This window comes from Dromaius novaehollandiae, chromosome 19, assembly GCF_036370855.1.
Source record: "Dromaius novaehollandiae isolate bDroNov1 chromosome 19, bDroNov1.hap1, whole genome shotgun sequence".
In the NCBI taxonomy this organism is placed as follows: domain Eukaryota; kingdom Metazoa; phylum Chordata; class Aves; order Casuariiformes; family Dromaiidae; genus Dromaius; species Dromaius novaehollandiae.
The window spans coordinates 5,832,738-5,853,622 of NC_088116.1; the positions used below are offsets into that span (position 1 = coordinate 5,832,738).

Here is a 20,885-nt window from a genome sequence, read left to right on the forward strand (position 1 = left end):
TTTTATCTTGAGATTGATTTTATGTATATTGGTTCCTCAGTGAATCAGAGCCAGTTAGTCAAGGATTGACTCATATCCTTTCCTGGGGCAGAGATAAGGTCTACTGCAGTCTAAAGATGATAATTAGGAATGAATATTATTAATTGGACTTGTCCTATGAAGTCTTAGGCTACTTTCCAGTAGAATGGGGTCTTACACCTAGGATTCTGGTTCAATTCCAGATGTATTATTTATGTTATGTCTTTAAATTTCGCTTGTGCTGTAGTTTCATTAGGACATAACAGTCGTCTTCCATGCATGTAGTAAACTCTTTCATAGGGTTGCTGTGTACTGCTGTTCAGATGCCATTCTCCACCCCAGAGGTGACTTCTGGGCACAATCTCCCTTTGGTTTGTTAGCAGAGCTAGTACTCATGGCTCATTCATTCTCCTCTTTAGATGCATTAAAGAAAAAGGCAGTTCCTTAAGAAAACAAAACAAGCTATTCATTTTTTTGTTTTTCCTGGTGCATCTTGCCTTTCTGGTCAAGGAACTACTAGTTTTGCCAGCGTTGTTACAGGGGTTAAAATGTAAAAATCCCAGCCTTAACCCAGCAGCAATAATAGCACACAAAAAAGCAAAGACATAGAGATGACTTATTCTGCTGGTGTATTTTTTTCTTTTAGGGAGATGGTTTAGCAAGTTCTTTGCCAATTTAAACTGCCTCTCCAGCTGGGGAGCTGTGCCGGAATAACTGCTCTACAAACCCTTTGCTATGTACAATAGCCTTTGTCCTCTAATGCAGTCCTCATGAGTTAGGTAAGTGGTGAAATGAAGGAAACTGGGAGAGCAAGTGTGGCACTGTGGACCCAATTCCAAGATAAGGAAGTAGTGTAAAAGAAGTGGTGAGAGTCAGCCTTTAACAGTGCCTTCTACAGTGTTGTCACTTAGTTGATTTATACAAAAATACCTGAATTTCAGAAATGAATTGGAGCATGGATCCATTAAGCTGAGGGTGTAAGAACCCCTCAGTGGAAGATATTACAGGTATCTACTGCACAGTGACCACTGCTTGGCTTGCCGTTCAGTACTGGTCTCTGCTGCCTCCTGTTTTCCTCCCTGTCTAGCTAGATCCATCAGTTGTCTTATTTATACTCAGTTTATGAGTTCTTCAGAGTGGATTGCTTTGTTATGAGCATATACTGTCCCCCACTTCTATTTGAGCTCTTCAGATGCTGCATACCTAGTAGAAATCTGTAAAATCCAAAGAGTTAGAAGCTGACTTGTGCTAGAAAACCCTTCTAAAACCTCTATTTTAGATGTTAATATTTACTTTTAGCTGAATTATGCCCATCCTTTAGGAATACTAATAATGTCTTGTTCTTCAGAATGTTGCATGTCAATTCTATATGTACTTTATGCAAAGGATTAAAAGGTGGTTGATTATCTGCTTTTAATTTGCCATTTTGCTTCTTGCCTTCATGTTCCTATGTTCCTATGTTTTGAGATAAGGTTAACAAAAGTTCTCAAACTGCTGTCTCTAGGCCATACATTTTGTAATGCCTTCTCTGTGGACTTTTTGATTCGCTCCCTCTGAGGTGAATGGTCCCAGTCTTTTTAATTCCCCTTCAAACAAGAGCTTTTCTCAATCTCTGATGTTTTATTCAACTATCGCTGCCCTGTATCCCATAATGAAATAGCAATGGTAAAACTAATTCTAATAACCCTTACAGATTCAATGTTCTGACAGTACTAGGCATTTTAGGTTGGAGACTTTGAGTCCAGAAAAAAGTATTTAAGCCCCCATGTGCCAGATATATACATACCCAATACATATTTAAAAAAACAAAAAAAAGTCCCTGTTTCAAAATAGTAGGTGCTTGGTATCCAAATGCAATTAGAAGGAAATGGAAGTGACTAGTGACCTTGTGACTGTTCTGTTGTATAACACGATAAAAAATGCTTGGGATTTGTGGACTGAGCTTTCTCTCATTTGTATTCCAGAGGTCAAAGTCCACTGCAAGCAGTGGCTGTCACACACATAAGTCAGGTTAGGCAGCGTGTGCACTTGGGTCCTAGCAGAGCAACCAGCTGGCAGAAGGGCAGCTCTTGGAAGAGCACCTTGGAAAGTGTGTGTGCTGATTTCTCTGTGGTCCCTGTGGTGATCCTAGGGAAATAGGAGGGGATCCAGAACTGTCTGAAATCCCAGAGCCAGGATTCTTTGAAATCCCAGACAAGTAATGATGTGAGACTTGGCAGAGGCTGACCTGCTAGCCTGCCTCCTGTGCTGCTTATGTGTGTCCAAGAAGCTGCCTCTAGTTTACATGATTGCACTCTAGTAAACAATTTTTCATGCTGATTTAGGCAGCAGATGTTACTCGTGGCTGTGTTTGCAACAGGAGAGATTCCTCAGATCTAGCCCTGTGAAACACTGAACGTAGCTAGCCATCAGAAGGAAGTCCAGCTGGTTAGAGCCGTTCTGTTACAGCTTGCTCAGAACACTTGGAAGGGTGGTCACACCATCCCTCTTCGGGCACTCGAGGGGATTGACTCACAGATAGGAGCAAAATAAAATGAGATGGCTGAAGTGGCTGCAACCCTCAGCTGTGTCACCGCTGCCCAGTTCCCAGAAGGGGTTCATCCCCGCAGCGTGGCTGGCTGTACAGCGCAACTCCTGAGTTGCTGAGCCCATTCTTAAGGGTATTAGCACTCCTCTGGCTCTTCAGTGAGGAGAAAAACAACAGCTCTCTTAGTTCAGGCAGCTTAACTAGGGGGAAGATGTGCACTCTTTAGATCTGAAGAATGGTCTTTTAGTTTGATTTCTTGCGCTGGCTCACCTAGGGTCAGAGAAGCAACCGTGCTGATGCGAGGGCAGGGCAGAGGCAAGCAGGCAGAACAGAGAGATGACCTTCCCTTTTAGGAGCAGCTCGCCGTTATGTCAGTTTTGCTGTCTCACAAAACTATGCCCTGTGGTTATTTTTGGCGCTGGGCTGCCTTACTTTTCTGGGGAGTGAATGAAGGATTAACATAGTGTATTTATGGCTTTTGAAAATTAAGTTTATAGAGGGAAAAAAACTAACTCAGCATGTGCTATTAGGTGGAAATGCTTAAGCTGTTAGCGGTAGGAAAGATGTGTCCGCATTATCTATTCCTGCAATTCAGTTAGGAGTTAAATTCTTTTTTTTGGCCTTCTTTTAAGATCTCTAGCCAAAGTCTACTACCAAACTGTCTCTAGAGAGAGAAATTTTTAAAGAGACCTTCTTTGTAGCTATAAATAATGTACATAGCCAAGTACAGAAATGGAGTTCAAGGAGAGGCTCCACCTTACCTGAACCCAATTCCAAACGACAGTATACTCAACTCAGCGAGGATATTTGTACCCCTGTTCAAGCAGAAGACTGCAAGGAGTGCTGTCGCCCCTGTGATCTGTCCTGACTGAACTGCTTCTCCCTCCGAGATGCGTCTTCCACATTTCCAACATTTTAATATCAAATAGATTGGTAAATTCTGGCTTCATTGTACTGAAATATATTGGACTTCAGGGGCCAAATGCTGCAAGGCTTTGATTAGTATGGTTATGAACATACCTGAAATTAAGCATCTGATTGAGTGCTTTGCTGTGTTGGGCTTTCTGGAATGCAGAGCATTTTGCCAGTCTGAATACTTGCCATAAATGAAAACATTTTGGCAAAAAAATGAAAATCAATGTCACGCATACCTGGTATAAGAGCTCTTCATCTACAACTATGGTAACTTTGATGTTTCCAAATTTTGAGCCTTAAGCAGGAGACAGACACAAGAAATCGTACAAAGCCACCATTTTTCAGTTTACAGATAGATTAATTTTATAGTTTCAAAGTTTTAACTTAACCTAAAACATGTTTTGGAAACTAAATTTAGAGTTTTAAAGAGAATTTTCTTTGGAAGGAAATTATTTGTTCTTAGAAAATCACTGGAATGGCTTCCAAATTCAACTGCATTTTAACACGAATGCAAAACCCATCTCAAGTCAGAGTCAGACTCTCCAGAAAACTTTCCCATGATTCCTGTAGCAGCTGATCATTCCTTACTGCCTTCATTTTGCAGTTTTTAATGGCAGGTTTTCTGAAAAGTCGTATACTTCAAAGACTTACAAGATTCTGAGCTACTGAGCTAGAAATTATGCTGGCTCTGCCCAACTTCTGTGCCAGGATGTGGGAATACTTGGCAGTAGATTTGGAATTCCAAGAAAAATAACCTCTTTCCTTTGCATGAGGCGTTGCTGACTTGCCAAACTCAGAGCAGCAAGGAAGGAAACCACTGCAGATGAGGAGGCATGAAGTCTCCAGCTTCCCTTTTCAACAACTGTGGAGATCATAGCCATAATAACTGCTGAATATTAATGTATCTTGTCTGCTTGATGCAACATCGCGCTAATGATGGGAGAGGGCTTGATGTGCCTCTTAGCAAGGACAACTTGAGAGCATAAAATGTCCAAACAAAAAGCAAACTGTAACTGCCCTTAATATGAAATGTAGCCTGTAAAGACTACAGATCCCAGCAGGGTTCGGAGACACCTCGCCCCAAGATGCAGCACTGCATGCTGGAACTTGTAGTGTGCTCAGGCTGCATCTCCACCGCTGGCCCCCCTTGTAGACCTGTGTGCAGTTAGCCACCTCGCTAGCTTGGGGTGCCTGTGCTGCATTTGATGGACCACAAGCCTCAGTATTACCCTGGATTTTTTTAAATCTGTTTTTGTGCTCTGCATATGTCTAAAGTAATACTGACACCACCACACTTCTAAGAAACAAAATAGTCACTTTGTCTTTCACATAAAGAAAACCCACTGCTCTCTGTATTTACATTTCTAATATAGTTGTGCGTAGAGATGATTTGTTCATAATTAAGGCTTCTTTCTTCAAAGTCTTTTGAAATTTATTTCTTCAAGCCAATTCTTAATATTAAAACTAAATTCTTCCAAGCTACCAATAAAATGTCAACTGTGATTAAAGTCTGACTCCTTGTTTTAAGACTTGTCTTCTAACTAATGTGAGGTCACTTCATGAGTCAGTGTTTCAGAGGACCGTTATTCCTGAGAGTGTGGGCAAAGCCTAAAGTTCACAGTTGCTTGCTTAAACCGTTTCACTGCATTTTTAAATCACTTTGTATTGTGTTGAGAGAAATGCGATCTGTACAGACAGTCTGGCACAAAACTCATGATATTTCAGGCACCCCAAATCTAATGTTGGAGTTGAATTTCTGGTAGGAAAAGTTTTACTTCCTACATATTAAAATAGAGGGTGGACTGGGGGTGGGAAGCTGTGCTTGAGGCATAAACTTTCAGCTGTGTTCTGCTGAAATAAAACTTGGGAACTGTAAAATCTTCAGGCACAGGGACTCTATCTTTTATACAATGCCCAAAAGAAGTCTGAGCCAAAGTCTGATAGGGCTTTCTGAACACTGAAGCTTTTAATTCTTTTTTTACTTTATTACAATACTAAAAAAATATCGGTAGTAAGCTGCAAGCGCAAGCCCTGAGAAGCTAGGAAATACTATTTTTAAGACTGTCTGTGCAGCCCATTTATTCCTTTTGTTCGTATTAGTTATGACAGTCTTTAATTACATGATCACATTTTCTTTTGTCATTCTCCCTCCCTGAGTGTGGCAGTGCACAGCATGAGTATTTGGAGGTAATTAATCAAGCTGGAGTAGGGAATAAGTCTTAGCAGGACTCCCCCTCTGACTCCAGCCTGTACCTGTCAGTCTCGAGTCTCCCCATCCCTCTCGCTCCATCCTTTTCCTACCCTTCTAATCAACTCCTGTTTCTGATCCTCGTTGCTCTGCATTCAAATCGGACTCTTTGTCTCCTTGCTGCCTGGTATCTGGGAAGGATTTTGGGGGCAAAAGGGAGGGTCTGTTTGCACTCTGCCATGGTGTTAAAGATGGGACGGTTGGGAAGGAAAGTGTCTTAGGGGAAAATCTTGCTTGCCGTTCCTTCCTGCCATTGCAGCACGCTCAGGGCAGAGGCAGGAGTTCAAATCATGGAGCTGCCAAGCACCACTGACTGTGTTCAAATGGGAATTATGAGCTCTTCATCATGGCATGAAATCCATGAGGAATTTTGACAAATTTCAGGTTGTTTCCCCACTCTGCTCCCTTGCTTTTCAACAAACCGGCTGTGATTTTTTCTGCTAAGCATTAATCAAGATCTCCAGCGCTTCTCCCCAAAACGGGCAGAAAGGCATTTGCTGGAACCCCTTTCCTACTTTTTTTCTCCCCAGGTGTTGTACACGTCTGGGGGGGGGGGGCGGGGGAGCGCTGCGGGGGGCCCGGAGCCCCCACTCCCCGCCGCGGCGGCCCCGTCCGAGCGGGGCTTCGGGCCGCGGCGGCTCGTCGCCGGGGGCTGCGGGGCGGCTGGCGCTGCGCCCCGCCGGCTGCGGGGGGAGCCCTAGAGCAGCCCGGAACGCTCCGGCGCCTTCAGGCTCGTTCCCGTGGCTGGACTCCGCTCCTCTCCGCAGTTCTCGGCGGCTGCTGCTGGGAACGCGGCGGTTCGCCCAGCTCCGCGCTCCCCTTCGGCGCCGGCCGGCCGCAGGCGCCCGGGCTGCCCCCCCGGCTCCGCCGCAGGCGCTCGGCCCATCCGCTCGTTCCCGGCAAAGGCAGGGTTTGCTGCATCCCGGCCCTCCTCCTCCTCCTCCTCCTCCTCCTCCAGCGCGATCACCGCCTGAATCCGCGCACGGCGTTCGTTTCCACGGCGCAAGGTCGCCGAGTCGCGACAGGGGGTTACGAGCTCCGCGGCAGGAGGGGGGAGACCGGCAGCCGGCCCCGGCGAGCTGCGAGGAGGGGAAAGCGGCGGGGCGCCACCCCCCCCGGGGCTCACCTGCCGCCGCGGCGCGGGGCCGGCGCCTCCCGCTCGGCCGGGCGGGCGGGCGGGCGGCGGCGCGGGGCGGGGCGGGGGGCGGGCGGCCGCGGCGGCGGCGGCTCGCTGATTGCAGGGCGGGCGCTGCCAGTCGGCCGCCGCCGCCTCCCCCGCGCCAGCCGCGTCCCAGCGCCGGAGCCGCACGGCCCAGCAGCGAGCGCCCAGCCCGGCCCGGCCCCGCTGCGGCCCGGCCCCGCCAGCCGCCCCCCATGGAGGAGCAGCCGCACCACCACCACCACCATTACTACTACTACAGCCACCACCACCACCACCCGCAGAGCGCCTACCTGCCGCCGCCCGACGGCCGAGCCCAGCCCAAGCCGCCGCTCCGGCACGACCACAAGCACGGCGGCCCGCCGCACCAGGAGGCGCCGAAGCGCCGAGCAGGTCCGCGCGGAGGGGGGGGGGCCGTGACCTTCGCGGGGCGGCGGCGGCGGCGGCGGGGCCCCCTCTTCTCCTCCCCCCCCCCCCCGCCGCCTCCCCCGGCCCGGCTGGAAGCTTCTCCGCCGCGCTGGGGCCGCTTCCTGTCCGCCATGTTGGAGCCGGCGCGGCCGAGCCGCCGCCGCCGCCCGCCGGCACGTGGGGCCGCGCCCGGGCCCCGCCGGGCCCCGCGGGAGGGCGACGGGCGCTGCCCCCGGGCCGGGCCGGGCTCCGCCGCCGCGCAGCGGGGGTGGCGGCCGCGGCGGGGGCGCTGGTTAAAAATTGATGAGCGTAAAAATCAATGAGTCAGATAAGGCGGCGGCGGCGGCCCGCTGGGGGCCGCGGGGCCTGCGCGGCCTGTGCCCGCCGCCTCGCCTCGCCTCGCCTCGCCCCGGCCCGGCCCGGCCTCGCGGCCGCCCCCGCTTCGCCCCTTCTGGCATGTTCGCGGCGGGCGGGCGGGTGGAGCGGGAAACGCAAAGTTACCTTAGCGGTGGGGGGGGGGGGGGGGGCGCCGTTAAAGGTGGCCGGGGGTGAGGCCGCCCCCCCCGCCGGGGCCCGCTCTGCCCCCCCCCCGCAGCTGGGGGGGGGGGCCCGGTTCCGCATCCCGGGGGAGCCGGGCTGGCGTGGCTCGCCGAGGCCCATTTTTGGTCTTGTGCGGGTTCAGAGCAAATATGCGATTAAAACAGCAGTCAGAAGGGCCGTGCACGTCGTTTCCCCCCCCCCCCCCCCCCCCGCGGTGAAATTTTCATTTGCATAATCAGCCGGGAGATGGGAAGGGACCTGGCTTGTATCAGAAATAGATCTCATAGTGCCCTGAAACTGCACGCTAGCCGGGCGCGGAGAGCCATCTGGAGCGGGCGCAGGGAGGGATTGACCAGGCACACACCAAAATAAGTTATTGAGCAAAAATAACTTGAGTAATCATTTCCCTGTTTGCAGTATGCCCATGGTTTTAATACGCGCTTAAGTCTGACACCCCTTTCTCCAGCTGTGAAATCATTTGCGAGGTTGCCAAATATCCCTCACCTGCTCTTTTTGACCGCCCCCCCCCCCCCCCCCCAAATTTTGGTTGTTGTGCCTCCATTTCCAGGCCAGGGCCAGCTATGCCAAATGTTGATTTGGAGAAAACTCAGGCAGCTGAGTTGTGAATACTTGAAAATTGGAACTTGAAACTGCTGACACACTGACTTACTGAAATGGATTTTGTTCTTCATTTTATTCTTTCACTCCCCATCTGCAGTGGTCTTATGACCGTTATTATTGTTTTGTTTTGTTAACTAGTGATGTCAGAAGTCTTGAGTCTTACAAGGTCATCTATAACACGTTACTCTGGAGAAGACTTCCTCTGCGTGTTACTCTGAAATAATTTTTAGTCCTTGACTCATCAGAGAGTCCCATCCCATTCGTATCTCTGCAATGAAGTATTTATGGTTAATGTTATTAACAGCTTATTTGAAAGTTACAGTGGAAATTATGGTCGTTACAGATACTTATATGTAGTAAAATCCTTTTTGATCCCTCTCAGCAAACTCGGTTGTGGAATTTCTATAAGGATTCCTTGAGCAGTTACATCTGCCAGACATCTGAGATTCCAGGATGTGAGGATAACAATGATTTTTAGTATAGCAGTTGAGTTAAACGACATCAGCAACAACAAAACATTCTTTCTCAAGCTGGAATTCTGCCCGCTTCTGGGTTTCGGGGTTTCTTTGTGCACTGTGCTGATTTCACACCACTCTAACTGCAAATTAAGCCTTAGGTGGGTCATTTGTTGCAGAAGATGTGAGGCTTTCCACCTTCACAAAGGAGGACAGAGATGAGTCAGAGGAGAAGCAAGGATCTCCCTCCTTTCCTGTAGAAGCTGGTGCAAGGGGAGGGAGATCCCACTTCTCAGCCCATCAGCAGGGAATGTGTCTGTTTAACTGGGTACAGCATGCTCTTCCCGCCTCTCGGTGGGACTTCCAGACTTCTCTTGGGACGTTGTAGCTGGGTCCTCGAAAGCAGTAGGTCTGTGGCTGGAGATGGCCTTGAGAAGAATGAGGTGGTTCAGTCTGGACCATCCTGGGCTTTTTGCTTCATTTGAATTACGGTCTCGGGGTTCTCTTCAGAACCGTAAAGACTAGAAATGCACCTCAGAAAAAAAAAAAAAAGAAAGCTGAGTTTACAGCATGATCTTGTGTTTTGAGTTGGGGCCCTCGGCAAACGCTTCACTGCCCGGTTCTCAGGCTCTTGCTGTGTCTCCCCAGGACTCGGTGGAATAGTGAAGTTTCTCAGCAGGCAGGTGGCTAGCTGCCGGTGGTGGTGGAAGGGTGCTTGCAGAGGTGCATTTCTTCCCAGTATTATCACCTTTTTAAAGCTAAAGAGCACATGTAGAGAGGTGTTGGTTGCTATTTTGAAATGAAGAAATGCTGTCACCCTGTCTTCCCCTCTGTTTCCAACTTGACTTGCACATATCCTTTCGGAAAGCTTTTTTACTAGAGATGTTGCTTGGGAGGGAGATGGGGAGGGGGACTGCTGGTTTTGCAGGTCTGTGAGGCGGTAGCGATGATAGAAGTTGGCCCTTGTTCTCAGTACTGATGCTGAATCTCAGTGAATCATGTAGCAAAGGCAGCAGATCCCTCTGTTCTGTAGCATCTTGGGAATTAATATTTTCCTCTTGTGTGACCTGGAAATACTAACTGGCTCTCTGGCTTGCAAATGGTCTTTAGTACAGTATGTTTTCTTTATATTGTCTCATATCCTTTTGCTTTATTTTGTTGTTATAAAATACATTAAACAACACGCTACTGTTATGTCACTCTGTTGTATGGGAGAGTAACCGGCCGCTGGTGTTTTCTGCTTAAGTCTTCTTACTGCGGCTTTCAGTGAGTGAGGATGTGCTTTTATATGTCAGGCTAGACATTTTCCTATTTTAAAATGTCTGCTTGAGGAAACTGGATATGTTTAAGGGTTGATTACAGCTTTTTGCGATCAGAAGTTTAACATTTCACATTCTAATTCTTGCCTTTTGTTGTTTTTGGCTTTCTTCTAGGCTACGGAGAACTAAATGGTAATGCAGGGGAAAGAGAAGTATCATTAAAGAGCCTGTGCTCTGATGAAACAACCAACCCAGGATCCAGGGTACCAAATGGCAGCCAGCAACTTGCAGACACTAATGTGACCCCAAAGCAGACTGTTAAGGCCAGTGCTTTGGGGAAAGCCGGAATCAAAACCAAGAACTTCATTCAGAAAAATAGCATGGACAAAAAGAATGAGAAGTCCTACGAAAATAAACTTAGAGAAAGTCAGTCCTCTGACAAGCCAGAGGGAGTATCTATTCCAAATGGTGTGGTAACCAATAATTCTAGTTATATCACTAATGGCTACGTAGGCAAAGGGGTAGATAACGATGGTAGTGGCTCCGAGAGTGGATATACTACGCCCAAAAAGCGGAAAGGCAGGCGCAACAGTGCCAAGGGTTGTGAGAACTTGAATCTAGTACAGGACAAAATAATGCAACAGGAGGTCAATGCCCCAACCTTAAAACAGGAACTTGAGGGTTTCAAGCCTGATTATAGTGAACAAAAGGGGACCCGAATTGAAAATACTAAGCCTGTTTGGAAATACGAGGCTGGGGCTGGTGGAGCAGGCCGGGGAAAGCCTGGGCTTGGGGATGTACAGCGAAAAAATTCTGATGCCAAACCTGGAATTAGCAGCAAGAAGTTTGATGACCGGCCCAAAGGAAAGCACGCATCGTCAGCTACATCTAAAGAGGACTCATGGACCTTGTTTAAACCACCCCCAGTTTTTCCAGTGGACAATAGCAGTGCTAAAATTGTTCCTAAAATAAGTTATGCAAGTAAAGTTAAAGAAAACCTCAACAAAGCAGCTCAAACCCCATCCACGTCTTCGTCATCGTCTTCATCATCTGCTGGGGAAACTCAGGCCCAAACGTCAAGTCGACTCTCCCAAGTCCCCATGTCTGCTATGAAATCTGTTACTTCTGCTAGCTTTTCAAATGGGCCAATTTTAGCAGGGACTGATGGAAACGTATATTCTCCAGGGACCCAGCCACTGCTCACAACTGCTGCTAGTACTGTAACATCAACCTCTTCTGAGTCAGTACCCCAGGACATAAGTACAACTTCAACAGCTCTTGAACAAAAGAAATCTAGCCTTTTTATCTACCCTTCAAATATGCAAACTGTGCTTCTGGGTACAGCACAAGTTGATTTCCCATCGCAGACAAATCAGCAGAACCTGGGAGATATCTTCCAGAATCAGTGGGGCTTGTCATTCATAAACGAGCCCAGTGCTGGCCCTGAAACCGTTGTGGGGAAATCTGCCGATAATCAGTTAATGGAAGTGACATTTCAAGGGGAATATCCTGCCGCTTTGGTTTCACAGTGTGCTGAAATCATTCCCTCAGGAACTGAACAACCTGTGTTTCCTAAGGCTTATGAGCTGGATAAACGGACTAGCCCTCAAATTCTTAGTGCTATTCTTAAGCCCGGGACTGCTATTGAGGGTGGTGTCTTAGCTTTGGAGTCACATCACGCAGGTGACCTACAAAAGGCAGACACCGGTAGCCAAGGTGCTTTAGTGTTTCTTTCAAAAGACTATGAAATAGAGAATCCTCTGGCCTCCCCTACGAACAATTTGTTAGCCTCCGCCAAAGAACAGAGGTACCAGAGAGGCCTAGAAAGGAAAGATAGCTGGGGTTCTTTTGGCCTGAGGGCTGCTATTATATATCACACTAAAGGTAATGGCTTAACTTGCTTCCTAAGGGAATTCTCCTTGTTGTGGGTTTCTTTTTTTAATGCAATATTCTAACATGTTATATCGCTTGCAGCAATTATGATTGTTTTAAAAAGGGGCTTTTTGCATCCATATCTTTAATGGCAATAACAATTTGAGAAAGTTACTCAAACAGTTGTTTAATTTATGTTAAAAGATAATCATTTCCCTATTCCTATGGGCAAGAGTAAGTGATATTGGTAAGGATAATGCTTAGCTTGTGTGTTTTCTTTTTAATTTTAATTCCTACGGAACAAGCAGGTCTTCCTAGGCTTCTTGGCATTGAAAGGAGTTAAACACACAGGTTCACCTGGTCTGTTCCAGCTTTACCGGACCATATTCTGTCACTGAAAGGGCTTCTGAGTTTGTTCCCGCACCTCTACCTCTGCAATATTGCTGCTTGTCCCCTTGCAGATAAGGCTATGAAATCAGGGCATCTAGTTTAAAGGAAGAAAAAAAAATATTCCTGTGTTTTTCTCTGTCTTTTCATGGTGTGATCTTTTTAAACTCCCCAATTTTTCCTCGTCTTTCTAAAATAGTACAGCAACAGCGAGGCGAATCTTTGCTTATCGACTCTTCTCTAAGCTGCAGATTGAATTCTCTCCTACCCTTTGTAGACCAAATCTTTCAGATGGATTTTATTGCTGTGTCTGTTTTTATGGAGTTCTTTGTAGTTGGCTCCTTTTTTTTTTTTCTTCTTCTTCTCCTTTTTCTTTTTTTGAGGCGGAGATGGCTTAAACACGATACAGACATTTACAACTGGGAACCAAGAGATAAAGTCTATGGAACTGTTTGCTTTCCCCTTTCCCTCCAGGTCTCGGTCACAGAGACTCTCGGTCTGGTGGCGGTTCTTGGTTGTGGGTCCCAGCTCTGCGGTGGCAGGACCTCCGCTCTGTGTTGCTTTCTGGCATTGTGTTAACTTATCTACTTCTGACAAACTCGGGGCAGTTCCTTTTTTATTCTCCTCCCTCTTCCTTCTCCCTGCATCCCCCTACCCTGAGAGAAAAAGGTGATCATCATTTTTTTTTCTTTTTTTTTTTTAACTGTTCATCATACGTATGTGGACAATGTCTTATTCGTTTCCCCTTTTGAGGGAGGTTGGCTCTGATAGCTGTTCAGAGAGGTTAGTATTTGATGGCTTTAGCAAAACCTGCTGTGTTTTGACCCACTGCAAAGTTCTTAAATTACCTGTCCAAAGGCTTTGTATAGAGTGCATAAATATAGATGGCTTCCTTTAGAAATAGTAAGCCCATGCATTTAAAAATAATTAAAAGGTATTTTTCCAGGTCATCACACTCTTAAGGTGTCAACATCTTAAGCTCTAGTATTTTCCTTGAGAAGAACAGTGTTCATTAGTTTAGTTTATCTGGGTCGTCTTCCCTGCCCCTTGCTCAATGTATTCCAGTATTAAAGCAGGTTTTCCATTCTTATTTCGTGCATCCGCCTGCATCCTAAATTTCAGTTTCTCTTCAGAGAATGGGAATACTGGGAAGCCCAGCATGGTTAGCAGGAGAGTCCTAGACAATCCTCTGTTTACCAGTTTGCAAATTTCTGTGACACTTAAGTTTGGCTTTCTTATTTTGTTTTTGTCAACCTGGATTTTGTGGTACAAAAGCAACTTTGTAGCCAGACACAGCAAGAAAATCCTCAGCTCTCCCATTTTTGCTTGCTGTGTAGAAGACAGACCCCAGCAAAACAATAGTAACTACAGGAAAGTAAAGAAAACACTCCCTTCCCATGTCCTGGTAAGGAGGTGTTAACTTCAAAGTCTGGCTGAGGTTAGTCCTTTCAAACACAGGAGTTAATTGCATTCAGTGGCAAGAACGGACACTTAAAGCACTCCTTAAAATAATTGCTTTTGGCTCTGCCCTTTCCTCAGCTTAAGCGGGGAGCGAGCTCTCACCTGGGCTCTTGGTCAGTGCTGAGTTCTTCCCCTCCTTCCTCTGCGCCTCTGCCTCTCAAGCCGCTTCTCTGCCCATTTCAGGTGTTGTTTAGGTGTCGGTGTAAAAGCCGATGGATTTTTCTGCTCAATCTTGTAGGGGTGCTGCGAACAGCTTGAGGTTGTGTCTTTCTCCGTTGTAGTCTTTGGGTGCTGTTGTTGGTTTACAAAGCGGAGATCGGTCTAGGGTTTGATACCTCTCTGGGATGATGCTGGATGTTGCATTTCTGTGTGCGTTGAGGTCCAGTGGGACTGAGCTAGGTGAGGTGACCTGGGAGGAGCGGTGGCTTCCTCTGCCCTGCGTACAGTGGAAAACGCTGTTGCCTCCTTATGGCCGTGATCCTGTAGTCGGAGCTGGGCAGGTGAGGTGAGTTCCTGCGTCACAACATATTGGAAAACATTTAGCAAAGCTGCCGGGGTGCCGTTTGCAGGGCAGCAGTGCAGTGCTCGAGTCCCACACTGGTCTCTCCGTTTACCTTGGGTTGTTTTCCTGAGTTCCTCGCAAGTAGCCAGCAGTTCCTGTGGGGTAGGAATGCAATGACTTTACCTATTTATTTTTCACAACTGCCTTCCCCTCCTCCCTGCTGGGGAGAGCACGCGAGTTTGCCCGACAAGTGTTAGGGTGTCCCAGGCAGCCGGATCCTCGCTTTGTTTGGTTTTGATTTCGAGAGGAGGGTGAACTTCTCCCCCTTCAGATCGATCTGTTTGTTTTTGAGCAGAACAAAGTATTGATGGTTTGATCTTCAAATCTGCCCTGCCTCTGAGGTTATGGACATGAAAAGAAATGACTGTGGGGAAAGGACGGGGTGTACTCGGAGTGCTGCCGTTGCTCCGTGGCACCTGCTCTGGTGCATTCTTTTACCCTGAACTAAATATGAGGTAATTCAATGCAAGTTACCCACAGTGAGAGAGTGAAACTCTGTGTTTGCAGTGAGGAATGGGTTTTGGCATGAGCGGTTGCAGTGCTCTGGCCTGTCTGCCATGAGCTTGCATTCTCACTTGCGCTGTTTGCGTCCGTAGCTGTGATCAGTTTACGCGGATCCTCACCCCTGGTTTGTAAATAGGCTAGGGGAATGGCTCTGGCTGTTGACTTAATAGCTGTGTCTCTGCAAACCTCAGCTTTCCTGTACACGTCTTGTCCAGTGACTGTGAAGGGTGTTAAAAAACACAATTGCTTCATGGCTTCTCTTGTGAAAGGATGGATGGGTGGAGAAGGTGAGGATTGGATCCGAAATGTCTGAAGTGTCGCGCACTGCTGGTAAGGCTGTGCTGGAGCCCGAGCCTGGGTGGCTGTAGGGTGCAATGAGCTCCTGGCAGGGAAGCCGTGCTTATTCGCGTGCACCCACCTTGCTGTTTCCCCAGATGTCTGGGTGCTGGGCAGGCTGGCGAGGCTGGTACTGCCCGCTTGTGCTCCTCTCTGATGCTTTGCCCATTGGTTTCGTGTATGCCTCTGCTCCATGCCTGCCTTTTTTTAAGGACAGAGGCCACCATGATTATCTGATCTGCTTGACCATATACCACAGTCCTTCGATGTGGCTGTCTCCACTGACAGCACGCGCTCTCAGTGTCTGCGACAGCGCTTTGAAACGCTTGCTGGTGACGTATCTGATTTAGCAAGGTAGATATGATTTAGTTAGGCATCGGTGGGCCTACTGTTTGGCTGGAGACAGGACCGTTAGCTTTATATGGGAGACTGGAAGGAAGAGGAAGGATCGATGCCCTAACCTGGGGACTTCACTTCGCTCTAGGGCAGAAGTGAACCTCTGCCTCCATGTGGCATTGCTGCAGACCTCATCTCTGAGGTGAAACGGGTCCTTGCAGATTTTTGGTGCTCTTCTTCAAAAGAGGAGGCTGGATGCATTTCAGCTGTATTTCTGTTGAAATCGGTGTCTTCTCGTTGCTTTAGTACTCCTTTTAAATACGGTTGGATGAAGCATTTCATACTGGAATTGTCGTGCTTTGCAGAATTTCATTGTGCTCAGGCAGTTGCAGTCTTCCAGGCCGAAGGTGTCTGTGCTTTACAGCGGGCTCTATGTGGTGCATCTTGTGATGGAAAGCTCTGTAGTGTGCTTGTCCCCAGCTAAAGGGAGAATAAATGAGGTCTCCTAGTTCTATTGCGCAGTAGCAAAGACCACATAGGTGGAGGAGAGAGAAAACTGCAGTTGTTTTCCTGTTCTTTCTTGCCCCTAAGTTTCTGCCAGCGCTGCTGCTTTGTTCCTTCTCAGCTTCTCAATTGCGCCAGCATCTCTGTTCGCATGAAGAAGCAGAAGAGCAGCGTGGAAAATAGAGCAAGGCAGCGTGGGCCAGCCAGGAGTGGCGTTCACTGCAATGGTGAACTGGGTCAGAAGAAATAGCAGAGCTGTGAATTCAGCAATTTTTGTCCTTTACATCAGGAGGGAAAAAAAATGCCTCGGTTTTCCATCTCTCTTGGTGGAAGGAGTGTAGATCTCAGTCTGTCGCTTCTGGTTCTGTGGGGCCTGGGCTGTGGGGCAAAAGCTGATTTAATTCTTCCTTTAGTCTCTGTTTTTTCCAGTTGTCAGGAACCACTGTCCAGCAGTAGAATGATGAGTCTCCACAGTATTTAATTTTTAATCTCTGTTTTGTTTTCTAGGCAATCCCCAAACTTAATTATTCTGTCCTGCAGATAGACAGAGAAATCAAATGAGGATGGTTCCTCTTCATTTCTTTAGCCATTCACTTTGAGGAGGATTGTCGGTTTATGTATTAGATTTAAAAGAATAAAGAACTAACACCACGGCACACTGCAGGGACTGTTGTTTGCAGGGGCAGCCTTTCTAGCAAGGGAAATTTTTATATAAAAGTGCCTGTCATAACAAATTACTGCATGCAGACTTTTCCCCTCCAAGGTTATGCACCAGTCCCCCCGTAAAGTTTATTGACCTATGAGCAATCTCGCTGCAGTTCACCAGAATGTGTGTGTTAGTCTGTTCCTCACATCAAAGCCTTTCACCGTGGACCCTCTGTTCCAGTGATATTCCCAAGAAAAAGTGGTTCCTTTACCTGGAGCCTGTTAGGTGGATGTTGCAGGAGTTGTCTTTTTCCAGGCACCTGGAAGCCGACGGGAACTTTAGCCTTTGGCTGTTCCTACGCCTGCTGGAGCAAAGCCCTTCCTTGGAGATCATTGAGCTGGAGGGCTGCAGAGAGCCGTGCGGTGGGAGAGCCTCCCTAGTCACAAAATCTTGGAATAAGTGAGGACGGAAGGGGTTGGAGATTGTCTAGTCAGTCGCCTGCTCGGAGCAGGGTAACTTAGAAGCTAGATTGTGAAAGGATTTGTTGACGGTACTTTCTCCAGCTAGGTTAGAGTCTGCTGAGGAGAAAGTGCATCGTTTCCCTGGCCGCGTTTTGGGAATGAGGGCCCTTGTCTGTCTTTTCAGGTATTGGCATTCTTCTGTTTTGGAAAGTGGTAATGCTACGTTCTAGGTCTGCATCTGAGAGGAAGGTGGACTCAGACCTGTGGTGAGATGCCTCTTTTCTCATGCACTGGATTAGTGATGTTAGAGTCCTTGCTTAAATTCTCTCTTCAACTTCAATGGTCTTTTTGGAAGCTTTATCCAGGGAGAGCTGGCTTGAGAAAGGAGCTCCTTGGGCCCAAGGAAAGACGGTTAAAACTAGGTTTGGGGCCTCTTGCATGGTCAGAGACTGGAGATTCTCACAGAGGCAGGTCTAGAGGATTACAGAGGAGGTGTGGAGAGTCTCCCCGAGAGCAAAGCTAGCTGAAGAGTTCCGAGAGCAACAGGCTTGCTGCAGCTCACGCGATGTGCCTTTTTTCTCCACCCACATCCCTGTGCTGCTGTCCTGTTGTTGGAGCAGAAATTCTGTGCAGTGGTGGCTTTGCAGCACTGCCAGTCTGCAAGACCTGTCGCTGGAGTCTGCCTAACTGCTGTTAAAATACCCACGGCCCTTGTTGTAGCCCCTCCAGACAGTTGTAGGTGACCACAGCCTGTTACCCAATCCAGAAGCACGAGGAAACCTCACGAATTTCTTACTAGGTAAAGCAGAATAAATGATAAAATTCAGTCTTAAGATTGATGGAAAAACTTGTTTCCCTAGGTTTGTGTTGCAGTTAGACTGAGAAAATGATTTTTCCTCAATGAAGTTGTTCCATTCGCTAAATGTGCTTAGCGTGTACTCTCTCTCTTAAATACTGGTGACCAGCCAGAGGGAGGACCTTGCATTTGGTCTTTTGGTGATAGGCACTATTCAGGAATAGTCAGTACAGCAATCAGTTTGCCAGTGGCATCTGTTCTTGTAGATTTGTTGGCCTGAGCATCTGCTAGCCAATGTGTCAAGTTATTTAGGATTTGCAGGGCACTTTACACCACTCTCTCTCCTACCTTTCCTAAGTTAAAAAGTTTTTTGTTTTAGTTAGATTACAGAATTTTCATAACTTTGTTTTTTTTTAATAGTATTTCACTGTCTCTTTCTGTTGAAGCTAGGAGCAAATGGAAGTAAAATGAACAAACGTCGGTCCTTTTGCTTTGAGATGTGATAGTGGGCAGTGCTTCAACCTCTGTGTTGTATATTTGCTGCTCTAATATTGTTCTGATGTGAAGGAATCAACAGCTTGTTGCTGAGCGTTACAAGGATGGCTTTGAGTTGTCTCCTGTCCCCTGCCTTTGGGAAGGCTGTTAAAATAGGTGATGTTCTTTAGCCATTAGGAAATGGTACTTCTAACGTCATTGTGAATGGAAAACTGGTTCTAGTGAAAGTGATTTTTGTAGCTGGTTCATTTTACTTCTGAGGAATCTGTATTTCGGTGACAAGGGGGAAGTAGTCTCTTGTCAAGTTGCTTCCGTCTCTAGGGGTGTCGAGATGCCTCATTACTATTCCCAAAGCACTTAGGGTTCCTCAATGAAAGTGCAAAGTGTTCACGGTATTATCACGACACAAAAATAAGAGGCCCCGACAAAATTTTACAAGGTCTCTTACAAAAAGCTGCAATGTACAGAGAGGACTGGTAATGCTTATTTGTGGGCAATTCCCTGCCCCAGGGAGCTTGAGATTGTAGCAGGCAAAAACGCAGGTAAAGGGTTGGAGAAGGGACACGAACATGCGAGCAGTTGATGGAGGTGATGCCTGGCATGCGTCGTGCTGAGGCCGTGAGCTTTGTAGGGGCTCTTTCCTTCCTCCTTTCCCATGCCAGTTCATTTACTTGCTGCTTTCTTTTGTTCTTTGTCGCACACATTCATGTTGCTTAATAATCTACGGCCGTTCTCTGTTCCTGGCCCCACCAAGGTCCTGTCTGCCTCCTTTCTGGCACAAGGGAGACTATAAAGATCATTCTTGCAGCTCGTGCTCCTACTAACTGCTCTTTTCCCATAACTTTGTACTCTGTCCCCAAGATTAAGAGACGGTTAGCATCTTTATAAATATTCTAGCTTGTACAATAGCAACTTGATAGTGGTTGAATTTATTTATTTTGAATGGATCTGTAAAGATGTGTTGCAACTTAGGTTTTGGATATTTTAAAGGAAATAGCCTTCTGTTGTTTCTCATATTAATGTGAATGAAGAGGATGTTAAAATACTATGTTATTTCTTAAGTAAACAAAAGCATGTGCTCTTTCAGTGGGAGCTGGGGAGGGAGGCTGTTTGTTTTTACACCATAAATGTGTCTTGGAGATGATTTGGGGAAGAGTCGCAAGTGGAGCAGGCAGCCAGGTGTCTGCCTGGAGCATTGCACCTCGTTCCCTGATGATAAGTTGGCAGTAGCTGTGCAGTGATCTTAGTGCAGTAGTCATTGCACGGTGTGCTTCAGCAGATACACGCTGCGAACCATGAGAAACTCGCTTTGTCCGGCAGTTTTAATTTCACGCATGCAAAGTATCAACTTGTACAAATCTTCTTTTCAGGCTACTTGTTGAGGCTGCAATGCCCGCTTGCAAAGCAGCATTGGAGTGAGCCCTGAAGCTAGATAGGGATTTGTAAGAATAGAGAACGGCAGCGACATTTCTAATGCTCAGTTTGGTCATCTGACTTTCTGGACCACGTTATAGCTGTCTCTTTGCCTCTTATCGCTGGATCATTCAAGTCAAATTCATGCAATCCTGTCAGCTTCATTTGGGTTGCACTGCGGTGCTGAATGAAATTGGCTTTGTCTGAAAACCGTAGCCTGACTCTAGTAGTATGCTGCCGTGCTCTGAAAATGGAAGCATGTTTGGAGTTGTCTCTAACTGCAGTCTTTTCCTTTTACCTCCACAGAAATGGAATCAGTTTGGAATTTGCAGAAGCAAGGTAAGGATATTTGGGGAAAAAAGACACCCAGTCGCTCTGCCCTGCTCTGTCCCTTGGGACTGGGCTGTAGGTATCAAGAGCTGAATGTTGAATAATGTCAGAGTCCAGAGATGATCGAGTCTGGTTCTTCAGTGCTAGCCGTTTGTATTTCCCTGGGACTCAATTTGGGTTTATCTGTCCTCTGGATCTCTGAAAATCAGGACAGTGAGCTTTAATGTGATGCTGGAGGTTTTAGAGGGAAGCAAAATGCCTAAAAGAGAGAAATGCAAACAGGATGTCAAATTAGATGTAATTAGTGCTCCATAGGTGTATTTAGATACAATAATTGTTTTATGTTTCTGGTATTGGGTGTCGCACCCAAGAATAAGTTTTAAATTCTGATATATCTCCAGATTTCATCTGTAAACGTGTCATATAGGTTGTAGGGAGAGTGCTGAGTGGAGACTTGTGCTTTTTGCAGTGTTATCGCACAGATCCAGCACGGGGAGCAAGCACTGCTCTGTACAGAGTCAGCTAGGGCTCTCGCATACGTGTGCTGGAGGCAGCGCTGCTGGGAGCCCGGGGACGCTGCACGGCTCCTTCGTGGGGAGGAAGTCGGTCAGTGACATGTCAGAGCAGAGGGG

The 20,885-nt window shown here is 47.2% G+C and overlaps 1 protein-coding gene across 4 annotated transcripts in view; it reads left to right on the top strand.

Annotated features, from left to right (window-relative positions):
- Positions 1–20,885, top strand: part of NUFIP2 (nuclear FMR1 interacting protein 2) — a 46,447-nt gene that overhangs the window by 16,173 nt on the left and 9,389 nt on the right. For 3 of the 4 annotated variants that reach the window (XM_064523238.1, XM_064523239.1, XM_064523240.1), the window contains exons 1-3: positions 6,932–7,260; positions 10,325–12,034; positions 20,230–20,262. In XM_064523238.1, coding sequence (XP_064379308.1) covers positions 7,083–7,260; positions 10,325–12,034; positions 20,230–20,262 — 1,921 coding nt within the window. In that variant the 5' untranslated portion in view covers positions 6,932–7,082. Of the gene's footprint in view, positions 1–6,931; positions 7,261–10,324; positions 12,035–20,229; positions 20,263–20,885 lie in introns of those variants that run through there. The other variant, XM_064523241.1, reaches the window with a different exon arrangement.